Source organism: Calidris pugnax, unplaced genomic scaffold (genome assembly GCF_001431845.1).
Source record: "Calidris pugnax isolate Ruff unplaced genomic scaffold, ASM143184v1 scaffold29, whole genome shotgun sequence".
Taxonomy (NCBI): domain Eukaryota; kingdom Metazoa; phylum Chordata; class Aves; order Charadriiformes; family Scolopacidae; genus Calidris; species Calidris pugnax.
In genome coordinates this window covers 150,942-171,740 of record NW_015090768.1, presented here as the reverse complement: position 1 = coordinate 171,740, position 20,799 = coordinate 150,942, and the positions used below count along the sequence as shown (strand labels likewise).

General features: G+C 44.0%; 1 protein-coding gene across 1 annotated transcript in view; it reads right to left on the bottom strand.

The window, feature by feature from the left end:
• Positions 1–7,857: 7,857 nt before the first annotated feature.
• The window catches only part of SLC44A5 (solute carrier family 44 member 5), a 62,751-nt gene continuing 49,809 nt past the window's right edge, over positions 7,858–20,799 (bottom strand). Inside the window, exons 17-22 of the mRNA XM_014937630.1 lie at positions 20,377–20,480; positions 18,821–18,894; positions 16,895–16,965; positions 15,278–15,366; positions 14,570–14,654; positions 7,858–12,600 (exon numbers count right to left, since the gene is read on the bottom strand). Of these exons, the coding sequence (XP_014793116.1) occupies positions 12,488–12,600; positions 14,570–14,654; positions 15,278–15,366; positions 16,895–16,965; positions 18,821–18,894; positions 20,377–20,480 (536 nt within the window). The 3' untranslated portion in view covers positions 7,858–12,487. The remainder of the gene's footprint in view (positions 12,601–14,569; positions 14,655–15,277; positions 15,367–16,894; positions 16,966–18,820; positions 18,895–20,376; positions 20,481–20,799) is intronic.

The following is a 20,799-nucleotide window of genomic DNA, read 5'->3' as shown; positions in this document are numbered from 1 at the left end:
GAAAACATACCAATCTGTTAACTCTCTATTTCACTCATTCTTGGGCAGAAACGAGCAGACAGGGCACTGTGGTGGGTGTCCCCTGCGCTGCTTTAACTCCTCTAACCCACCCACCGACCTGCTGCTGCCTTAGGGACCTCTCTCTCTCCTGCTTTCAAGCAGAACAGTTTCTCCTTTGAGGCACAAGAGGATGCATTTTCAGTGAGAGGTAAGGCTGTCACCAGTGCCCATCCCATGAGGAGATGCAGAGCCCAGGACCTGGTCTCAGGCAGGGACGCTGCTCCCGGGGGCTGGCGGAACCGGGAACACGGCCCGTGCCTGCATCATCCACCTACGTTTGGAAAAGCAGATATGTTTGGGATTATGTCACTTAGTGCAATACAATCTCAAACTCCGGAGGTCTATATTTGTTATAAGACCACCACGTTAAAATTGCTTACAGATTTTTCCAACAGGTCTGGTAGCAATAACTGCAATACAACTGTACGATAGCCATTTTTCTCTCCTGGGGGGGAAACGTTACTGTAGACTGATACACCATATAAACTGAAGTTAAAGACTTACTGAGTCATTCTTAGTTCTTCCATATATGCTAAAACAACTCCCGAACAAATGTTTTCTGCGTTCTATTTTCAAGATATTATGCATTATAAGTAGTCTCCAAGAGGAAAATAAATCTTAATTCTTATCTGCATTCAGTCTCTGTCCTGGCATCCATCACTATCCTCAGCTGGCCCATCAACAACACTTCTCATTCTCTTCAAGGGTGGTGATTCTATATTCCACATTTGATCCTGATTTAGGCAAATTCAAACTCTCAGAAATAAATGGCTTTAAATCTGATCTACAAAATGGATGCCAGGGAAGAAAGAAGAAGAAGAAAAGAGAGAATAAAACCCCAATCTCTTAGCAGAGAAGCTTTTTCGATGTGTAAATCTTCCTGGGGTACAGAAAACCTACCTGTTAGGACTGCATCCTCTGCCATGGTGCACTGTCCTTCACCTTCTCCAGCAGCTCTAGAGAGGAACAAAATAAGTATTCGCAAGGAAACAGCTGAAATAAGTATATTTCCTCATCCCTAAAACTCAGCAGTTTCAGCCAACATTTCTATTAACAAACTATACCATGTGGTTGATCGTAGTGCATAGTGCGTAGGCTTAGGAGCTCAGGGCTTAGGTCTTTGGTTCTCAGCTGCTGCAATGATCCCCATAGAGTTTCTATGCATTTTACAAATGGGGCTCTGTGTGTAAGGACAGCATCCAGAAATGGAACAGGTGATCTCCCCGACAGATGCATCAAGGGGACCACGTTTGTTAAACTGCCCGGGAGTCCAGCCTGGCCCTGCAGCTTCCCTGGCACAGCGAGGCTGGTAAAGGGCTGGAGGTTTCAACTGGAAAGTTGCCCTAGAACCAAAAAAGAAAATAATAATCCATTCTTTGTCTATTCAGAACATTTTGGATTTGAGCAATAAATAGGCTGTCAGGTTTGTGGGTTTTTTCCTAGTAGTTTAAGTCTGTGCAGTGTATTGTAACGCACTCCCCTGACACGACAAATACGACAGTGATGTCAGAATCAGTGCTAACTCCTGACCCTGTCATCAAACGAGGTGACACAACAGAAGTCTTCTGAGGTCTCGCTTCTACCCAGGCTGCTTGGTGCAACCCGGTACCTTGATCCCTCCCTCCTTGTTATAAACCGGGTAAATTGATTTGATAAGGATAACCAACGGCCAGTGTATTCATATTAAAGGTACTTCCAGCGGGAGAATCACAGCTTATTTCAGGAGTAGAGTCAGGGCTAGGAGAAAAAAAATATCTCTAAGCTCTGTCTGGCACTACTACAGACCAGTCTGAAATCAGCTCACCCTGGCTTTGTCAGCCACTGTTCTGGCCTACCATTTTGAAAGGCTTGAACTCAGCAAAGGCAGCCATGAGAAATCTGTACAGAGAAACTTTTGAGAGTAAAGTTTGATAAATAGCTCAAACTAGAACAAAAACTAACACAGAAACAATACTTCTGTGAGGGAAAAAACCCCAAACCAAACACAAAACAACTAACACAAAAAAAACCCCAAACCAACACAAAATGTAGTTTAAAAACTGAGCTATAAAGATGCACCTTCTCCTGATCCCGATCAGTGTTTCTCTCACTTTACATTAACGGCAATACGCAGGCAGTTTTGGTGAGTGCTGTGTGTGCAAAAAAGCAACTCCTGGGCACAGCTTTGGGCAGCGCCTGCAGGCAGGTGAAGTGCCCAAAAGAACAAGGACAAAGATTTTGCTTCATTAGGATGTGCTGGGCTCCAGCCCAGCTCCGCTCCCATCGTGAGCGCTGCCATGTCAATATAGAATGTTCTTATGTGGGACAACTATTAATGCAACTATTAAGATGACAAAAAGCTCGCCAAGCACATAAGTGATGTAAGAGGGTACTTACGTCCTCAGAAGGGACCGTACCAGGCTGTGTTGGCAAAGGGGTACGGAACAGGGGAAAAAAAAATCAAGGCATAGCTCCGACTAGTTTGTTCTTTAGACAATGCTTTAAAACTATCATAATTTTATATCTGTGCGTGTGCGTGCTTTTCACTTGTGCTTTAACATGTACCGACTTCATCTAGCTGTGACCAAAGTAAGCGTTTCCTCCCGTGGTGTGAACAGCTGTCTGCAGTGCAAGGCAGGACGTGTGAGCTTCACAGCCGGGACCGCCACCGCGACCAGCAGCGCCGCGTTCGACAGCTGGAGTAACCAAAGCCAAAGCCCCATCTCTGACTCTCCATCCCTCAGTTGTCTCCCTCCCAGCACTCATCTTTTCAACTCCCTCCAATTTCTTTTTCCTCCACACAAATGAGCATACAACAAATCGACAGGAGTCCTGGGAAAAGGCTTCACGACTTCCTTTTCTGCCCACAAACTGCACATTCCTCTCCACACACAACTCCCCCCGGACTTCTGCCCACCCCTCTCATAAAAAGCTTTTCCCTGTCAGGCACACACATGACTCTGTATCAGCTCTTTTGGACGTTGCTGACTTGTGGGGGCTTCTTAGTTGTGCCTTTTTTTTTTTAAAATCCCTCCCACTGTTGACTCAACAGGAGTCAATCCCCCCTCCTCCCCCAAGAATGATCTAACAGCTGCCATCACAAACCACACCAATATTGTTTCCCAAGTTGACCTCATGGGAAAAAAGCTGTCTCCTGCTCCAAACCTCCTGCACAGTTTATTACCAAAATATGGTAAATCTAGAACAAGTAACAGCACACCAGAGCATAAAAAAGTTACACATTTTCTCATTTTTAAATTAAGCTATTGTATTTGAAAGATAGCTACTCCATTAAAAAAGTCACACAAGGAAATGTTTGATTTTTTTTTAAATGTGAGTTATCAGGTCATCTGAGAAAGCTAAGCATAAAAATATAATTTAACTAGGATGTAAACTGTGATTTGCTGAATGCAGAAACAATCATCAGCCACCTTTTTTACTATTTTCAGAGATAGCCAGCAGAAATACTAGCATTGCTATAACATGGATACAGGCCCTTAACCAAAATACGACTTTTAAGACCAAAATTCACAGAAACCTTACCTTTCTGTATGCATTGTGATCTCCAGTGGCTCTGTGGGAATTTGTAGAGGCTCCGTGGCGATGGGCTGAAATGCTCGGACGTGCTCCAGAGGGGATGCTCGGACCCGCAGTTACAACTTTGCCATGACATCAGCTCAGAAAGAGCTGCCACCTCCGGACACCAAGAGCCACTAATACTGAACTCACAAAGATAATGTGTACTTTTTAAAGCACCAGTGACCGAGGACCACTACAGCTGAGTGTTATACTATGATCTGTTAAACTGGTTTGGACCTTTGTTAGTGTTCTCATAAAACAGCCCACTTGCGAGCTTTATCAAACCAAGAGGGTGATGGTATTTAAGTACTTGGTATTTCTGTAAAAAACTGGAACTGCATAAACTTAAAAAAAAAAAAAAAGTAAAATAAAAGCAAAGAAGAAACTACCCCTTTCAACATTATAATTTGGAGCAAATTAAGCACGCAACCTTCTCCCGACACTGCTCCGATTCCTTTCCAAACTTGTGGTCTTTCAGAGTGCAGCATTAGAACAGCTCACGCGCAGAGCCCTGCCAAGGCAGCAGAGACCCTGGGACCCGATGAAATGGAAGTTGATTCAAGGCAGGAAATTGAGTTGGTCAGATGCGTTGAAGATGATGGCAAACAGAAACTCCATCTTGAAGCTGTGTATAACCCCTCCCAAACAGAAACTCCATCATGAAGCTGTGTATAACCCCCCCCCAAACAGAAACTCCATCATGAAGCAGTGTATAACCCCCCCCAAACAGAAACTCCATCTTGAAGCTGTGTATAACCCCCCCCAAACAGAAACTCCATCATGAAGCTGTGTATAACCCCCCCCAAACAGAAACTCCATCATGAAGCTGTGTATAACCCCCCCCAAACAGAGACTCCATCATGAAGCTGTGTATAACCCCCTCCCCTCCCTGCCAGCCCACCTGCAGACGTGTGGACCCGCCGAGGAGCACAGGCCCCTCGGAGAAGGAAAGGCGCCGCCAGCACCGCCCGGGGACAGACGGCCGGCCCCGGCCGGGACAAGGGCCCAAAGGTTTCATCCCGTGCGGCCGAGCAGGGGCTGTCCGGTCACCCCGGGCCCTCCCGGCTCCGCTTTCTCCTCCGGCGGGGGCGCGGGGCCCAGCACGGCTCCTCCCGACGCGGCTGCCAGCGGGGGGGCCGGGGCCGCCGCTCCCTCCCCGCAGAGGCACCGGAGCCGGAGGAGCCCTCCCCGGGTTGGGGGGGGGCTGTCCGAGAGGACCCCCCGTCTGCACACACCGAGTGAGACGGTGGCAGGGCCGCCGCTTCCCCGCCGGGGCTGCCGTTCCCCGGGGGCGACCCGAGGGGGCCAGCCCCGCCGGGGAAGCGGGAGCCCTGGACGGGGTGGGATGGGGCTGCTGGCGCCGGAGGAGGCTCGGGCGAGGTTGTGAACGCATCTGGATGTGGATTAAAGTTTCTATGGCATGCAGCCAGCGCTAGATTTAAATGTAATAGGAATGGCAAGAAAACCACGTGAGATATAAAACACATCAGTCTGAAAACACATTTAAAAGGAGGCAAGGAAGCAATTTTGTTAGTAAGCCTGAGATTCTCTGAAGGAGGACAGCTCCAGTCAGTTCCAACAGACCATGTGTGTTAACAGGAGATACTGATGTAGTTTAAAAAAAATAATCCAGATTTAATTAAAATAACTATGTACATATGAGACATATAGTAAAGGTCCTCCGTGCTCCAAAAGCCCCTTACAATAACTTCTATATTACAAATGTTGTCTTCCAGCATCTGGGCACACGAGTATAGATCCTGCAGGGCTCTACAGGACTCAGATTCAGATCACCTGAATTCAAACAATAACATTGTCCTTCAGCACGCACAGGGCTTTGCCACTATTGCTGGTGTTTATTGCAGTGCTCAGAATTGGGCCTTACAGCCGGGCTTTACGAACAGAAAGCACGCAGGCTTCCTTCACCAAATTTGCATCTGATCAAATGTTAAAAAACAAACATCTGTTTTCATGAAGATTTTCAGTAAAACAGCAGTGTCTCAGCTCTCCCAAGCAACTGCTCTCCACCAGGCTTGTGCCTCTGCCTGTGCCGCACGGCCCCGCTCAGCCCAGAGGGGACCCCCGTGTCCCCCTGACAGCCCCTTTCAGCTCACCCTTCGCTCTTCTTTGGGCTGAGATTTCCCACACATAAAGCGTCCTGGCTGAGCCATTCTCCTCCCTGTAGGCACCTGCCTTGTCACACCTTTACCTTGTCACCCTGTCCCACGGCACAGGCAGGTGGTGGCTCGGGGCAGAGCTGTGCAGGTGACACTGCCCGTGGCCGCAGAGCCACGACCCGGCTGACGGGGCAACAGAATCACACAGAATGGCCATGGTTGGAAGGGACCTGAGATAATCAAGTCCAACCTTAAAACAAACAAACAAAAAAACCACCAAACCAAACAACAACAAAAAAACCCCACAAAACGCAACACCCCACCACATCACACCCACTCATAAACCAATAATCTTAGGCACCAGAGCATGCCCTGAAGAGCCATGTCTACACGTTTCTTAAATACCTCCAGGGATGGTGACTCCACCACCTCCCTGGGCAGGCTGTTCCAGTGCCTGACCACCCTCTCAATAAAGTAATTCTTCCTAAGATCTAATCTAAACCTCCCCTGCCCCAACTTCAGACCATTCCCTCTGCTCCTGTCATTATTCACTTGGGAGAAGAGGCCAACCCCCACCTCTCCACACCCTCCTTTCAGGGAGTTGTAGAGGGCAATGAGGTCTCCCCTCAGCCTCCTCATCGCCAAACTAAACATGCCCAGTTCTCTCAGCTTCTCCTTGTGTGACTTGTTCTCCAGACCCCTCCCCAGCTTGGTGGCTCTCCTCTGGACACGCTCCAGCAGCTCAGTGTCCTTCCTGTAGTGAGGGGCCCAGAACTGAGCACAGCACTCGAGGTGAGGCCTCACCAGTGCCCAGTCCAGAGGCACCATCACTTCCCTACTCCTGCTGGCCACGCTGCTCCTGATACAGGCCACAATGCTGTTGGCCTTCTTGGCTACCTGGGCACACTGCTGGCTCATGTTCAGCTGGCTGTCCACCAACACTCCTTGGTCTTTTTCTGATGGGCAGCTTTCCAGCCACTCTTCCCCGAGCCTGTAGTGTTGCCTGGGGTTGTTGTGACCGAAATGCAGGACCCGGAAATTGGCCTTATTGAACCTCATCCCATCAGCCTTGGCCCACTGATCCAGTCTGTCCAGATCCCTCTGTAGAGCCTTCTGACCAACCCTCAACCAGATCAGCACAAACTCACCAACGCAAACAGCATTTAATGCTCCCCAAGAACTAGTGTCCTGTGGTGTAAGCCTAATACACCCACCATTTTCCTTAAATAATATACGCTGCAAGTCTGAATTTAAAGCTTCTGCCTACCCTGTGAGCTCGAACACAAGGATTTGCTGCTCGGCCACTGGATCCCACCCTCCAGCCCTGCAGTCCCCACTCAGGCAGTCCCAAATGCTGTCTCCTCCCACCGCTGTGGCCACCCTGCCCAACACAACATCCATGCCCACAACCATTGGTGTCACAGGTTTTTGTGCTAATTCAAATGCTTTATATTGAGATTTCATTGCAGCCATCACTGAATGCCAGAAGCATCCTCAAACACGGCTCCTCACATCTGGAACAGCTCAGAGCACACACCACCTTCGCTATCGACCTCCAGCCCAAACTCTCCCTTTTCCTGCCTCCACGGAGCTGGTCCAGAGCTGCCTCTGCTGAAACCCACCCACGCCTCTGAAAAGCTTTTGCACTGGTTTTAGTTGGTTTGGTGTTTTTCCCCCCCCCTGGCAGCCATTAGGACATAACACAGGCAGCCACAGCCCCCGACTCCCCGCATGGGCCACTGGCCAGACCGGGACCCTGGCCCACTCCTGCCCCAGCCACGGTCTCAGCGTTTCGCAGGGAAGGCGAGTCAGCCCAGGGTGTGCAGCGAGCGCTCTGTGACCTCCCACAGAGACAGGAGAAAAAACAGGACTTCTAGTGGGTCTCCTAAAACCAAACCGAGATTTCTACTGAATTCCAAGGTGTGAATTTGGCTGGTTTAAAATACACCTTGTTGGGTATAAGAAGATCTCAACACAGGTTCAGTCAAAACCCCCATGTGTTATTATTACATTTAATTATGCTTATTATTATGTTTATTATTTGTAACGGCCCACCTTCTACTGCCCTGTGTGGGGAGGATCCCAGCCGCAGCCGCCTCTCGGCACAGACACACGCACCCGCTTTGGTATCGAAATCTTTATTAGAACAATCCCCAAGAGCTGCAAAACAGTGAAGTAACAACAAAATTAAATATTAAACACTTTAGTTATCAAAGATATTTAAACAATATGTTCCTATTTCTGCATAGCAGAAGCAAACAGGTTTTAGAGCTCAAACGGTGGTGCTCATGTTAATTTGGTTTTGGCAAGACAATAATATAACCTTAATAATCACATTAATGAAACAGTAACCTCCCTTCCATTTCTTAAACCTTTAAGAGCCTTTTTTGTGATTTCAGAACTCATTATTTGGGACAAATACATGTGGACTTTTTATAGCATAGGATAACAGACTATTTTAATATTAGTAGCACTAGGGTTACTTAAACATGAAGAACCAGTTATCTTTCTAATTTGATTACAGCGCAGTACAAATTACATATTACCTCGAAAATCATTGCCTGTATCAAAAGTTAAAAAATTTAAAATAATGTATAAAACACTTCCAGAATAGCAAATTATCAGTTTTGAAACGAAGAATGAACTTTATGCTTATGGACATGCAAACAGATGTATTACAGTAACATACCATGTTATTTGCTAGCCTTTTTCCTTCTGTTTTAAGTAGCAAGGGCCCTGTTTTCCCTCAGTTACACAGGTACAATAAGTTTGATCATTGTCACTGAAAGCAGAACAGGCCGTACGCAGAAGTTCACTACGCCATAACTTAAAGCCATAAAAAAAATCTACTACTAAAAATGAAACAGTCTTGCATTGCTTTCATTTAGTTATTTGCAACACCACAATCGTCACGTTTTCCCCCGGAGCACACCGACCACTTTCAGCATCTGACAAGAGGGAAATGGTGTGCGCTGCGTTACGTGGGTCAAACACATCCGACATACAATTCATTTTACATTAGCTGATTTGAAATAAAGAGAGTGTAGCTTTTCCTATCTAGCCTTTTCTGTTTTATACTCTACACGGTGTGAACAAACTTCAAAGCATAAGCCAGGTACACTGGCAGCCAGTAAGGCACTTTGTCAGGCGGAGCAGCGGGTCAAAGGGAGACATTCTACGTTTCCAGAAACAGCCAGTTTATTCTTCGCAATCACTTCTCTGACAACCCGTGTTTTAGAAGAACACTTACTGACTGTCCCAGCATCAGCTTAACACTGTGTCCGCCAAAATCTTTTTTCCTGCTCTACAGCAGAACACACAACAGTAAAATACTTCACACTTTTAAATCCCAGTGTTTAAAAGACTATTCAGCATCCATCAGTTGCTGAATAATACTTGGGAAAAAACCCAACCCTCAGCATAAGAAATTATCCCATCTTTCTTTTTCTTTGTTTTGTTTCTGTGTTTCTGGGGGTCACTCTTTTTTTTTTTTTTTTTTTTTTTTTTTTTTTTTTTTGTTTGGTTTTTTTACAAAATTTGAAGGCTCGACATTAAAACTTTGGTCTAAAACATGTAAATGAAAGCCATCCATTAACATGCCGTAGGGACACACCATGAACCCAAGCAGAACAAACCAAAGGTGATGCATTGTGATAGCGGGTGTTTGCTGCTGCTCCTGGGGTTCTACAGCCTGTGCGGTCGGGATCCTCTGCAGAGTTCCTTCTCTCAGGAGAAGGGTCTCTCCGCAGAGCCCCCTGCCCTGCCGACCCTCAGCTCCTGCATCCCCTCCCTGCCCCTCCAACACCCCCGGCCCCTCATCCCGCCTGCGCGGGGGAAGGGGGGGGAGCCTCCCCCCAGCCCCACGGGCTCAGCAGCAAAGCACACACGGCGTGGCAGACACGGCCGCGTGTCCCGCTCTCTACAGCCAAGAATGGAATTTTAAATTTTATACTAAACCAAGCAACAAAGTAAATGTCCAAATCCATAAACGCTGCTACTCTGGTGTAAGGAGGAGTTTGGATCCGTTACAGCAAGTTAGTCCTAAAATATTTTAAGTGATTCTTTCCCAAGTAAATACTTGCATTAATTTCTACTTAATTAATTAATAGCAATTTATTTTTGAAAGGCCAATTTTAATATTAAATCATTTTGATTTATTTGTTCAATTTATTGATTACAAAATCTACATGGTATTGCTTCATATTTTCACAGTTCTCATAATTATGTCATTAAGAAAATGGCTTTTAAATTTTCTTCTCAGAAATGATGATCACTTACATTCTAAATAATTTCACAAAATAGTGAGTGGAGCAAATTTATACATATATATATTTACTGTATATAAATAATAATACAATTTAAAACTTTCACTTTTAGAAATGCCTTTAGTAAATGCATAGGTTTGTTACAAAAGTCTTCTAATCAAATAACTGTATACTATTTCTATTATGTGTTATTCCTAGTAAACTCTATGGTTACATTCATATGATAAAAAAAGCACGCTGTGTTCAGAAATACACTTTTTCAGTTGAGCTCCCAGAAAGACACTCAAGTCCAGTAGAAATACAGATTACTTAATGCAGTCTCTTTAACTGCAAATAATCACACAGTAGTATTAAAAAGAAAGAAAAAAAAGCTTTAGCACAGGGACTGTAATCAGACCAGCAGCCTTTTTGATCACAGAATGGTGACACAAACCCCCAGAACTCTCAGAAGAGATTAGAGCAACGAGGGGGCTGTATCTTCAATGCCATGCCCATAACGAGAAGAGAAGGATGACAACAACGAAATACTTCATTAGCCAAGAGTCTGAATTCTTCTGAAGGTGGGTTTCTCAGCCCTTTCTGAAAGTTGGGTTTCCTCTGGGCTATCTCAAGAGGGGTCCATCAAACTGCACACCCTTATTTTACGTTACTCGGGTCCTAAACCGAACCGCTCCTTTCTGCCTCAGGGAAGGGGCTGCAGGGCCAGCTGGGTCGCAGTGTCCTGCTACCTCTGCCTCAGCTCCCAGGGCTTCGAGATCCCACCATGCCCATGACGGCAAGCGTGAGGGTGGTAACCCCCTCTGCACCCAGGTGACCCCAGACCCGTGGCCTCTGTAGTGCAATTGCCACAAACTGGAGCCACAAGCTAGAGAGCAAAATCACCTTGGCATGTGCATTGCCAGTAAATTTTCCTCAAAAACTTGCATTCAAATCACCCGGAAAATAATTTACCTTTCTGTTTGTGACAGCTAGGGACTCCTGGGGCCGGGAGGAGCTCCTGCAGCAGCCTGGCAGAGGGATGGCAGGTGCCGCTCCGGGAAGTGGGCAATCACGGAGCACCTCCCTCCGTGTGGTGGAACCCACCAACACCAGGGGCAGGCCCCAATAAGACTGGGTCCTTGGGCAGCCATGAGATTAATAAATTAAAACCTTTTTAGCTCAGCTCACGACAGACCGGACGTGAGAAGCAGTCCGGTGTAAGAGCTTCCCCATGAGCAGAGCTGCTCCTAACCTCAGCGACAGCGCTGCTGCTGGGAGCAAAACCAAACAGAAGGTTAATGTGGTTTCTACCAATAGTTTATGTACTAATGACCAGGCAAACTCAATAATCAAAAAGCAAACTAAATTGTTAGGAGCATCTTTCAGTAGCTAAATCCTGTATCATGAGAAGACTCAAGTTCAATGTCTTAACAACTTTCTGTGTGAGCCACCAAGAGCCTGGAGACCCGCAGAAGGAGCAGAGCTGGCCCCCAGACCCACATGGCCACTTCCATGGCTCACTAAGAAGCCCTTCCGAGCTCGAAGAGGCATTCCTTGTGCACATGTATGGCCAAGACTTTCTTCCAAGGAAAAAAAAAGACTGCATTTGGTTTTCTTTTCAATGAAGCTCAACTTCCTCGTAATGTGGAACACAATCAGAGACTCGTTAGAGACAGGGGGATATTAACACAAGTGCATCTTGCTTAGACATCAGCTAAAAACAATACATTCACCATCTTGTACCAGATGAAACCTCATTTGTGTGAGCCACAAATCACTTCAAGTGCAGTGGGACCTTCTCTCAGTTACATCATCTTTTAAGCACAACTCACAGAAAACGTCACTTTAAGCGGAATCAACTATTGTCTTCTCTGACCACCTCCTTTGGGACCTGCAGGTACCACCATTTCTTAAAAGATGCAGTTGTGGATGTGATTAAAATATCACTACATTTTTCAGCGTAGGGAATCATTAATGCATGTATAATCACAGTTTAAACAGCTGTGAACCAGCTTGTACAAAAAAATACAATCATAGCACCATATTTACAAATTTAGTACCATCTCCTGGTTAACTAGAGAGTCCCAAACTATCTTTTTTATGGCTAATTAGGTTATATGTTAGTGCTTTCAAAAAATCGCCTGAATTTCTTTTACAAATATACACTTATAAAAAGAAACATTATCAAAACTGCTGTCATCTAAGGCAGCAACTTGTGTTACAAAAGTTATTAAAACATCATTATAGGCTTAAAAAAGCTTCAAATTTACATTTTCCTTTTCATAGGCACTCTATAAACTAAAACGTGGCCTTGTTTTCACAGCTGTTAGTTCAAGCATTTAAACTAGTTAAATGTTACCAATGTTGCTCATTTTTTTTAGATATAAGCAAAATGAAAAAAAAAAATCACCCATTAACCAGAAGCATCATTTACAGTTTTTTACTTTTGCCTACTTTATACACGTTTTGCTTAAATGTGACACTGTTTTGACGTTGAGGTTTAGTGTCTTATCCCACTGCCTTCTTAGGGCTTAGTTCCTTCTTCCCTAGAATTCGGTGAAGGCTAGCTGACATGAAGTAGGGTTTTGCTGTAGATCCATCATTTCTTTCCAGGTCTTCACCTGAATTTACAGCAAAAGCAGCCAAAAGAGCAAACAGCAGTGCAGACACGCAGAGAATTGAAGAAAGGAGAGAGAGCAAAAGACCCAACATTAAAAAACAAATCTGAATCAAGGCAATTCAGCTGCATTGTTAAGTTGATGAAGGACATAAAATTTCTATTTCCTCAAACCAGAAGAGGTTCTACACAAAGCAGAGACACAAACATCTAGCCATTTTTAAATGACAGCAATATACCCTTTTTATTCTCCGGTTCTCTGGTTTGGCAATACAGGTGGAAATTTTCAGAAACGCTCATGTCTCTACCAAAACCTGGCATTTTGAATACTTCTTGCTAAAAAATGTGTCCCAAAGACAGCTGTGAATTTAAGCACTTTTTAAAACTGGGCCATTTTTCACTACCTCAGATAAAGATCTTTTGAAAACTTGATTCCACAAGCACACAATATTCTATATGATCTCCTGCTGCCCATTACTGAAAGGAAGCATGGGAAGCAAAACAGAAGATTAATTTAAAATAACGAGGCAGACGTATCACTTTTTTCCCTCCAGAAGGTCATGACTAAATCACGGGTCTGGGTTCAGCCCAGTGTTTCTACCCTGGAGCAGTCACAGTCCCATGAACATCTCACACTGATGGGGAAGCTGGGGGGGTGCCGAGAAGCTCCCCAACCCTGCCGAGGGGGAGCTGCTCTGCAAAGCCAAACCAAGAGCGCTCGATGTAAGGAATGGCCAAAGAGGCTGGAGGAAGCAAATCTTCACATATCTCCAGGGCAGTATTTTCCACGTGGTTTTAGAATAAATTAAAGAGAACATCTGTTAATTTTTGAGTGCACCAGCTTCCTATATGTTAGGAGTTCGATCAATTTCCATTTCACTCTAAATAACAGTATCTATTTATTTATTTATGGTTTAGCTTATTTCTTGGAGTGTTTTTAGTGCTATGTCTGTTTGTGATTATCTTTGTTTAGAACCAAAGCGCATAATGTGAGATAAATAGGACATAGCTCTCAACTAGACATCCATTTTCAGTTTTCTGACCAATTTTGTTCCTGTGATTCTTTGTCAACCCAGTATTTCAAGAATCACTGCTAACCTCAGTTCCTAGGCAAGCAGGGTTAAAAGGGTGAGTGTTCAAAGGAAAGAAAGAATTTATGCTATTGTAAGAGGAGGAGAATCAGTATTGTCATGTTTATCTTGCCCTGGTGACCCACCATGCACATGATAGATCAAGCCTATGACTGTTCCAGTATTCCCTTACTATTACCAAATAATTCACCAGCTGCTAGAACAATCCCTGTCATGTAACTTCTACTTGGACCTACCAGAATAACTTTCATTATACAAAAATTGTATCTTTATTTCTTTAATTGAGTGAATCTAACAGAATGTATTTTGTAATAACTACGTCGTCTTCTTATAATCATGTCCTAATTTGAGACCAACACATTCTGTTGTGATTCCAGTATTCTCCGACTGGCGCACGTTGAACAGCAGCCCCTTTGAGAGTGCCCACGATGGCCTGCCACTGAGGGGTTCAAGGGACAGATAGTTCTTTAAATGGTATTTTACACAAAATTGAAGGTAATTCACCATAATACTTTGTTCAGGACTACTGAGCTGAAAACAAAGGACCACCTATATACCAAAGAATAACTTTGTTATTAACAGGAGGTTTGAGTGAATCATTGCTCTAAAAGGGCTCTTTACAAACTGTTAATCTGAAAAACAAAAGCCAGATATCCTCTTGAGCCATAAAACTACCTTCCATTACCTAAACTAATTAAATTTGAATACTAAAACACTTCTGCACTCAAGAACGCATCAAGGAGCCAGTCTGAAAAGCAGCAGTAGTTTGTTTTTCACAGTCTGCTAGCATGTCACCAGAATTCTGTAAGAAACAGATAGGGTGGTTTTCTACTCCTCCTCCTGTGACTTGAAGGTATTAGTGAAAAAAACCATAGTACTTACAAAAGCAGAGGAAAAGCGTGTCGACACACATTGCATAGACGCTGAAGAACCCATGTGCAACCAGGTAGGAGCCAATTATGACCGTCTACAAAACAAACCACACACCACCACAATAAACCCCCAAATTTAGTTTGGCATCAACACGGCAGTGTTAACGCAAGTGAGAAGCCCAGTCTGGTAAGGAAGGTTGGGAGGATTTAATGGCAACTCTGCAGCCCTACCAGAGGTTGCCACTGCCCTAGAAAAGGATCACAGGTTTGGGACACTGTATCCTAACATGCAGTAGCCACTAGTTTTCCATCTGCCAAATTGCAGCCACGTCAACTCCCAAAGACAATATATGCCAAGAATATTCTGAACTCCTTCAAGATTATTCTAAAGCACTATTCATCTGGAGTTTAGGGGGACTACAAAAAGAGAAGGGGATGCATCACAAGTCCCTTCCATTAGAAGCCACATTGTCACTGGTGCCTCAGCACCCACCCGCCTTGCTGTGAGTCTGAGCAAAGCAGATGTGAAACCTACTTCTTCTGAAGGTGTGAGTCACTGCAGTGCCCCTTGTGCCTGCAGGATGCAGAGTACTGCGTCCCCCCTGCAGGGGACAGCCTGCCAGCAAGAGGCTGACAGGAGGGTGACCAGAGCATGCCCTGAGCAGTCTGAGCACCTCAAGCTGCCCTTGGCACTCAGGAGATTCAGGGGTTGCCTTACCAACAGCGGTACCCAGTAGTAATTCAAGGCTGGGGCTTCCTGCGCAAAGATGGGAATTCTCTGTGTGAAGAAAAAGAATGCAAGGACACCTGCAAGAAGCACAGGAGATCAGTCATCCCTACGCTGACTCTGGTTTCCCAACAGAATGGATGAGACAAAACAAACAAAAAATAGACCCAAGGGTGGTTTAAGTAAGAGCTTGTAAACAGTTAATTCCTCAATACTAATAATCCGCTGGATCTATACCCTGACAGAAAAGATATGTAAATTAATCAATTACCATAAAGATATTCATGGGCCCATAAAGAGTTTAATGAATTGTTTTGTTTCATCATTCCACTGGATTTAATAGAAAAATTAATAAATAATGATAAACAAGACAATGACACGGGATAGCAAAGACCAAAGGCGGATCTTTTCTAAAATAAAAAGAAGAGTGAAAAAAATCCTGCTGCTTTAAATTTTATAGCTTGAAGAAATATGTAACTATTTCAGAATGAAAGGAGAAATAGCAGTGCTAGTGATAAGCACAGTAATAGGTTTAAAACAGATAAATGCATCTACAACAGAAATTACCCAAAGAATTTATTCTTAAAGAGGACCAAGACATTAATTAATTTCAGTATTTCACGGCTTACATTTCAGGGAATGTTTCAAACCAAATTTGCTACTCCAGTTTGAAAGCGATTCTGCAGTAATGACAAAATATCTTAGATCTGTTCTTGGTACTAATTTTCAACTTTTGATCAAAATATAATTCATTAGTAATCTAAAATATACAGAATACAAAATACAATTATTTGTAAAACAATGTTTGAAACTGCTGTGACAATTTAGAAGAACCATAAGGGAATACTGCCAGCATGAATTTCTGAAAGTCATAGAACGGTTTTGGGTTGGAAGGGACCTCAAAGATCATCAAGTTCCAACCCCCCTGCCCTGGGCAGGGACACCTCCCACCAGCCCAGGTTGCTCCAAGCCCCCTCCAACCTGGCCTTGAACCCCTCCAGGGATGGGGCAGTGCTGCATTTAAAAAAAAAATAATCACTTTTCTGTCACAGAAAAAGATGAATAATATATTTTGATATTTACTGATAACTAAGAAAGCCCTATAATAATATTAGAAATGTTTTATTTCTTTTACTATAGCTTATATCTATAATGGGCTTGAATACAGCAGTGTTTCAGGCCCATCTCCTGCAGACCTGTCCCATCTCCCACTGTATGCTTGCTGTCTGCTACCAGGTCAATTTCATTTGCAATTTTGTTCAGTGCTTATGGAAGGAGAACTGATTGTGGCTGACTTATCGGGTGTGAATTTGGTCAGCTGTGATGCTTTGGCTACAGGAGTCCTTGCGCCAGGAACACATGTGAGACCAGTAAAAGCAATTACAGAAGAGATGCCATCAACAACACACCAGGGCCGGAGAGGAGGGGAAAAAATAAAAAAAATATATATTTTAGTTCAATCTTGCAAATCTTAGAAACATGGGAACAGGTTCCCAAATAGTCAGACCAACGGGAACGTTCAGCCATTAACTAAGCACATATGAATATGGAAGGCACACTCGTAGGTACCAGAAACATAACCGTTGGAAAAAAAATCTATTAGCTTACCTACACCACCAGCAACCAGAATTTTCCCCAGGAATAAAAGGAAATCTGTAACTTTGTCCAGAACTGCAACTCTGTTCAGCAAAAGACAAATGATACACAATCATCACAAACCAGACACTTGTATTCTTTTCCCTTAAATCCATGGCTAAATTGACAGAACACGAGAGGAAGCTGCCTTCTGCTGGCATCACAGCTGACGATACAGCGACACTGCACTGAGACGGGCTTTGCTGCAGCCTGATCCCACGGGGCTAAACAGCACCGAGCCCCGTGTTGAGTTGGGCCCTGAGCAGCAACACAGCTACAGCACTTGAAGATTCTTTGTTGCTTTTGATGGTTAAAAACCAAACCAATCCATCCAAATATTTTTATTTCAGCCTTTCTACAAGGGCCACAGATGAGCCAGCCCAGAAGAGTACACACCAAACCAAAAAGCAATGTTTGTGTAGATTGTCCCTAGGTCTTCTTTTCACTTGCTCCTATCTGGCCACATCTCATGACCCCCTAACATGCCAAATCTACTATTTTAAGATACGATGGTACAACACTAAAGGCAGGAGGCCTCCGAGCAGGGAGACAATCACAGATGAATGAATGAAGATAGACAGAAAAATTGACAATAAATCTGCAGCCCTCACTGAAAGCAACAGCAGGGACTTTCTGCTCGAAATCCTGCCAGTCTGTCTTAGCAGAAACTGCAGGTAAAGAATGGGATGGAAAATGAGCTTTGTATCATCATAGCCTCTTGACAGCACTATGGATATGGTAATAGACAGCACTGACTACCATGAAAGATAAATGTTAAGAAATATTAAAGAGAACAAATCATCATTAACCTGTCAGAATTCAGAATTAGCAAAATACACAAGATAAAATGATGTCCATTTGAAACAAAATTATTTTTTGAACAAAAAATGTAATTTTTTTAATGTGAAAATGTAATTTTTACAATTTTGAACAAAATTACATAGCTAAAAGCTAAGCTTTTAGCTATTGCTCTTACTGATTAAAAGCAAAAGCACAAAGGAGGGTGATGTTCTGAAAGCAAGTGGAGGTGGCTTCACCTTCCTATTGCACAGGCCCCACACGGCGCGGACACCACTGCACAGTACCAGTGCAGGGACACAGGAGAATTCCCCCATCTCCAACCCTTCCCTCTTCTGTATTAAGCATCGCTTCCTTTTTCCTGCCTTTCAGCCTCCCTCTCCTCCCAGTCCTTCATTTAACAATCTAAACCAGTTTTACTGTGTCTCTTGCTTGGTAATTGGATTGTCTGCTATTGCATCAGCACAGCCTGCTCCTAAGTTTTCTCCCATTATTTTTTGATCTCACGGTAGAACAGGAAGAGCCAGGAGCAATGAAGAGAAGTACTGATGAGAATGGGGAGTTTGGCAGCAGTCCTGGTAGTGGGGAAAAGGGCCAGGGGAGTTCCCAGCACCAGGGGAGATCTGGCTATGTTAAAGATAGTGGTTTTGAAAGCAAAGTACTCTCTCTTCTTTACACTCTCTGACACCCCATCAGCTTCCTGGATGAATCTGAAGACGTAGGTCTTTCTGCTCTCCTTTTCACAGACAGTGAGTGGACCCGAGCCCAGGAAATACACATACAGCCAATGATGAGCACCCACTCCTGTACGTCCATAGATCTCCTCTCCGGTTCCATGGGGCACTATTGCAATCTACTGGACACTTAAGAATTTAAAAGAGCAATCACAACAAAACTGTTAGGTTATATCAACGTCGCACAGGTTACTGTGCTGGAGAGCCTGCTGCCACACACTGAGCATTTGATGTGAGGGCCATGTCTGAGGACAGAAGCAGCTTACAGTAATATTTGAAGGAGACACAGGAGAGGAAAGAACTGTGGCTTCAGAGTGCAATAGCACGAAATCCTGACATTTCCAAGGACTGGGAGATGGCCCCTTACCTCACCACATTCCGCATGAGCAAAAAGAATGCTTCCTTCGCTGACGTGCAGAAGTTTTTACCATATATGGCAATCTGCAAAATAATAGTAGCTGTTAAGTATTTTAAATCGTTAGGATACATCCTTGTATGCCAGAGTCTTACTGTGTGTAATGCATAATTCTCTCTAGTATGTGGCCTTGAAACTCAGATGGAGGTAAGGCCCCCATTCACCTGCTACTTCCCAGTGCTTCCCACCAGGTTGGGACACAGCATCATCCACCTTTCCCCTCCAAATCACCTGGTGATGAGCATGCACCCCTTGTGACCTTGCAGGCAGTAGACTCAGTACTTAATTTGCCAAGGAGAGCAAATAAGGTACTTGCTCAGGGATTCTTCTCGCTGTGAGTTACCTACACTAGATTTATAGACAGTGGAACTTGAAGAGCAGAAGTGAGTTGAGCCCTGTAGGTATCTCCTTGCACCTGACGCTGCTCTCACTTAAGAAGAAATCAACAATACTACTATCAAAGTCAGTGGATTTACGTCAGTATAAAGTAAAGCAGCTAAAGTTATTCAGGAACAAAACTCCTTCCTGGAATAGCGTCCACAAGGGTGAGACATATTAGAACAGCTTTTAATGCAGTCAGTTTAGCAACTGTAAAAAAGATAGTCAAAAAGAATACTGCTTCTTCAAGATGGCATTCATGTGAAACATCAATTGCATGAAAATGGGTTATAATGAACCTATTACAGCCACCTCTTTTGAGACAACAACTGTACCATTCAATCACTGAAATTTCTTCAAGTCAGAACATCCTAGGCTGTACACTGTGCATGCTTATTTCAGTGAAAGTCTGAAATTTCTCTCCTGGAAACTCCTGCTAGTAGAATTTGTGCTTTTAACTTCCAGGAGGAAATAAAGATACCACATGCCTCCTGACCTCCTTATTCAAATACTGCCTCCGAACAGCAGTGTCATCAACATGCAAACAAAACAAGCTATTATCCGTGTTGAAATCAGGATTTCAATAGCTGAATCAGAGGGGGGAGTTAATCAGTTATGCCATCCCTTCCCACTTACTTTGGGTGACGAGGGGGATGGACAAGGACAGGCATGAAAAGAGGCTGAGTTCAGAAAAAAGAAAAAAAAATCTTACTTTTTAATGATAGGACCACATGCATTTCCTGAAAACTCCCATTATTTATTCAGCAGATTCTATTACTGCTGGCTGCTGACCAACTAGCAGTGGCTAGGGTATTTTAGTGTCCCGGATAGGGAAGACCACATGCAGAGACAGCACATACCATGATGTAGGCATTTCTGTTTATAAATTTTAAGAATTTTTCCAAACACCAGAAACAGCATTTGAGGCAGCAGAGTAGAAATCTAGTGAAGGAGTTCTGTGTACCTGAAAAAAAAGGAGACAGTACATCATACAGGACCACATGCATTTCCTGAAAACTCCCATTATTTATTCAGCAGATTCTATTACTGCTGGCTGCTGACCAACTAGCAGTGGCTAGGGTATTTTAGTGTCCCGGATAGGGAAGACCACATGCAGAGACAGCACATACCATGATGTAGGCATTTCTGTTTATAAATTTTAAGAATTTTTCCAAACACCAGAAACAGCATTTGAGGCAGCAGAGTAGAAATCTAGTGAAGGAGTTCTGTGTACCTGAAAAAAAAGGAGACAGTACATCATACATAGAATCATCGAATCATAGAATTGTCTAGGTTGGAAGGGACCTTTAAGATCATCTATTCCAACCATCAATGTAACTCTGATTAAAAAAAAAAAATTCCACATCTCTAAACTATGTCACTAAGCACTATGTCAACCCATCTTTTGAATATCTCCAGGGATGGTGCCTCAACCACTTCCCTGGGCAGCCCATTCCAAGACTTACTAATCCTTTCAGTGCAAACATTTTTCCTAATATCCAATCTGAACCTCCCCTGGCACAACTTGAGGCCGTTTCCTCTTGTCCTGTCAC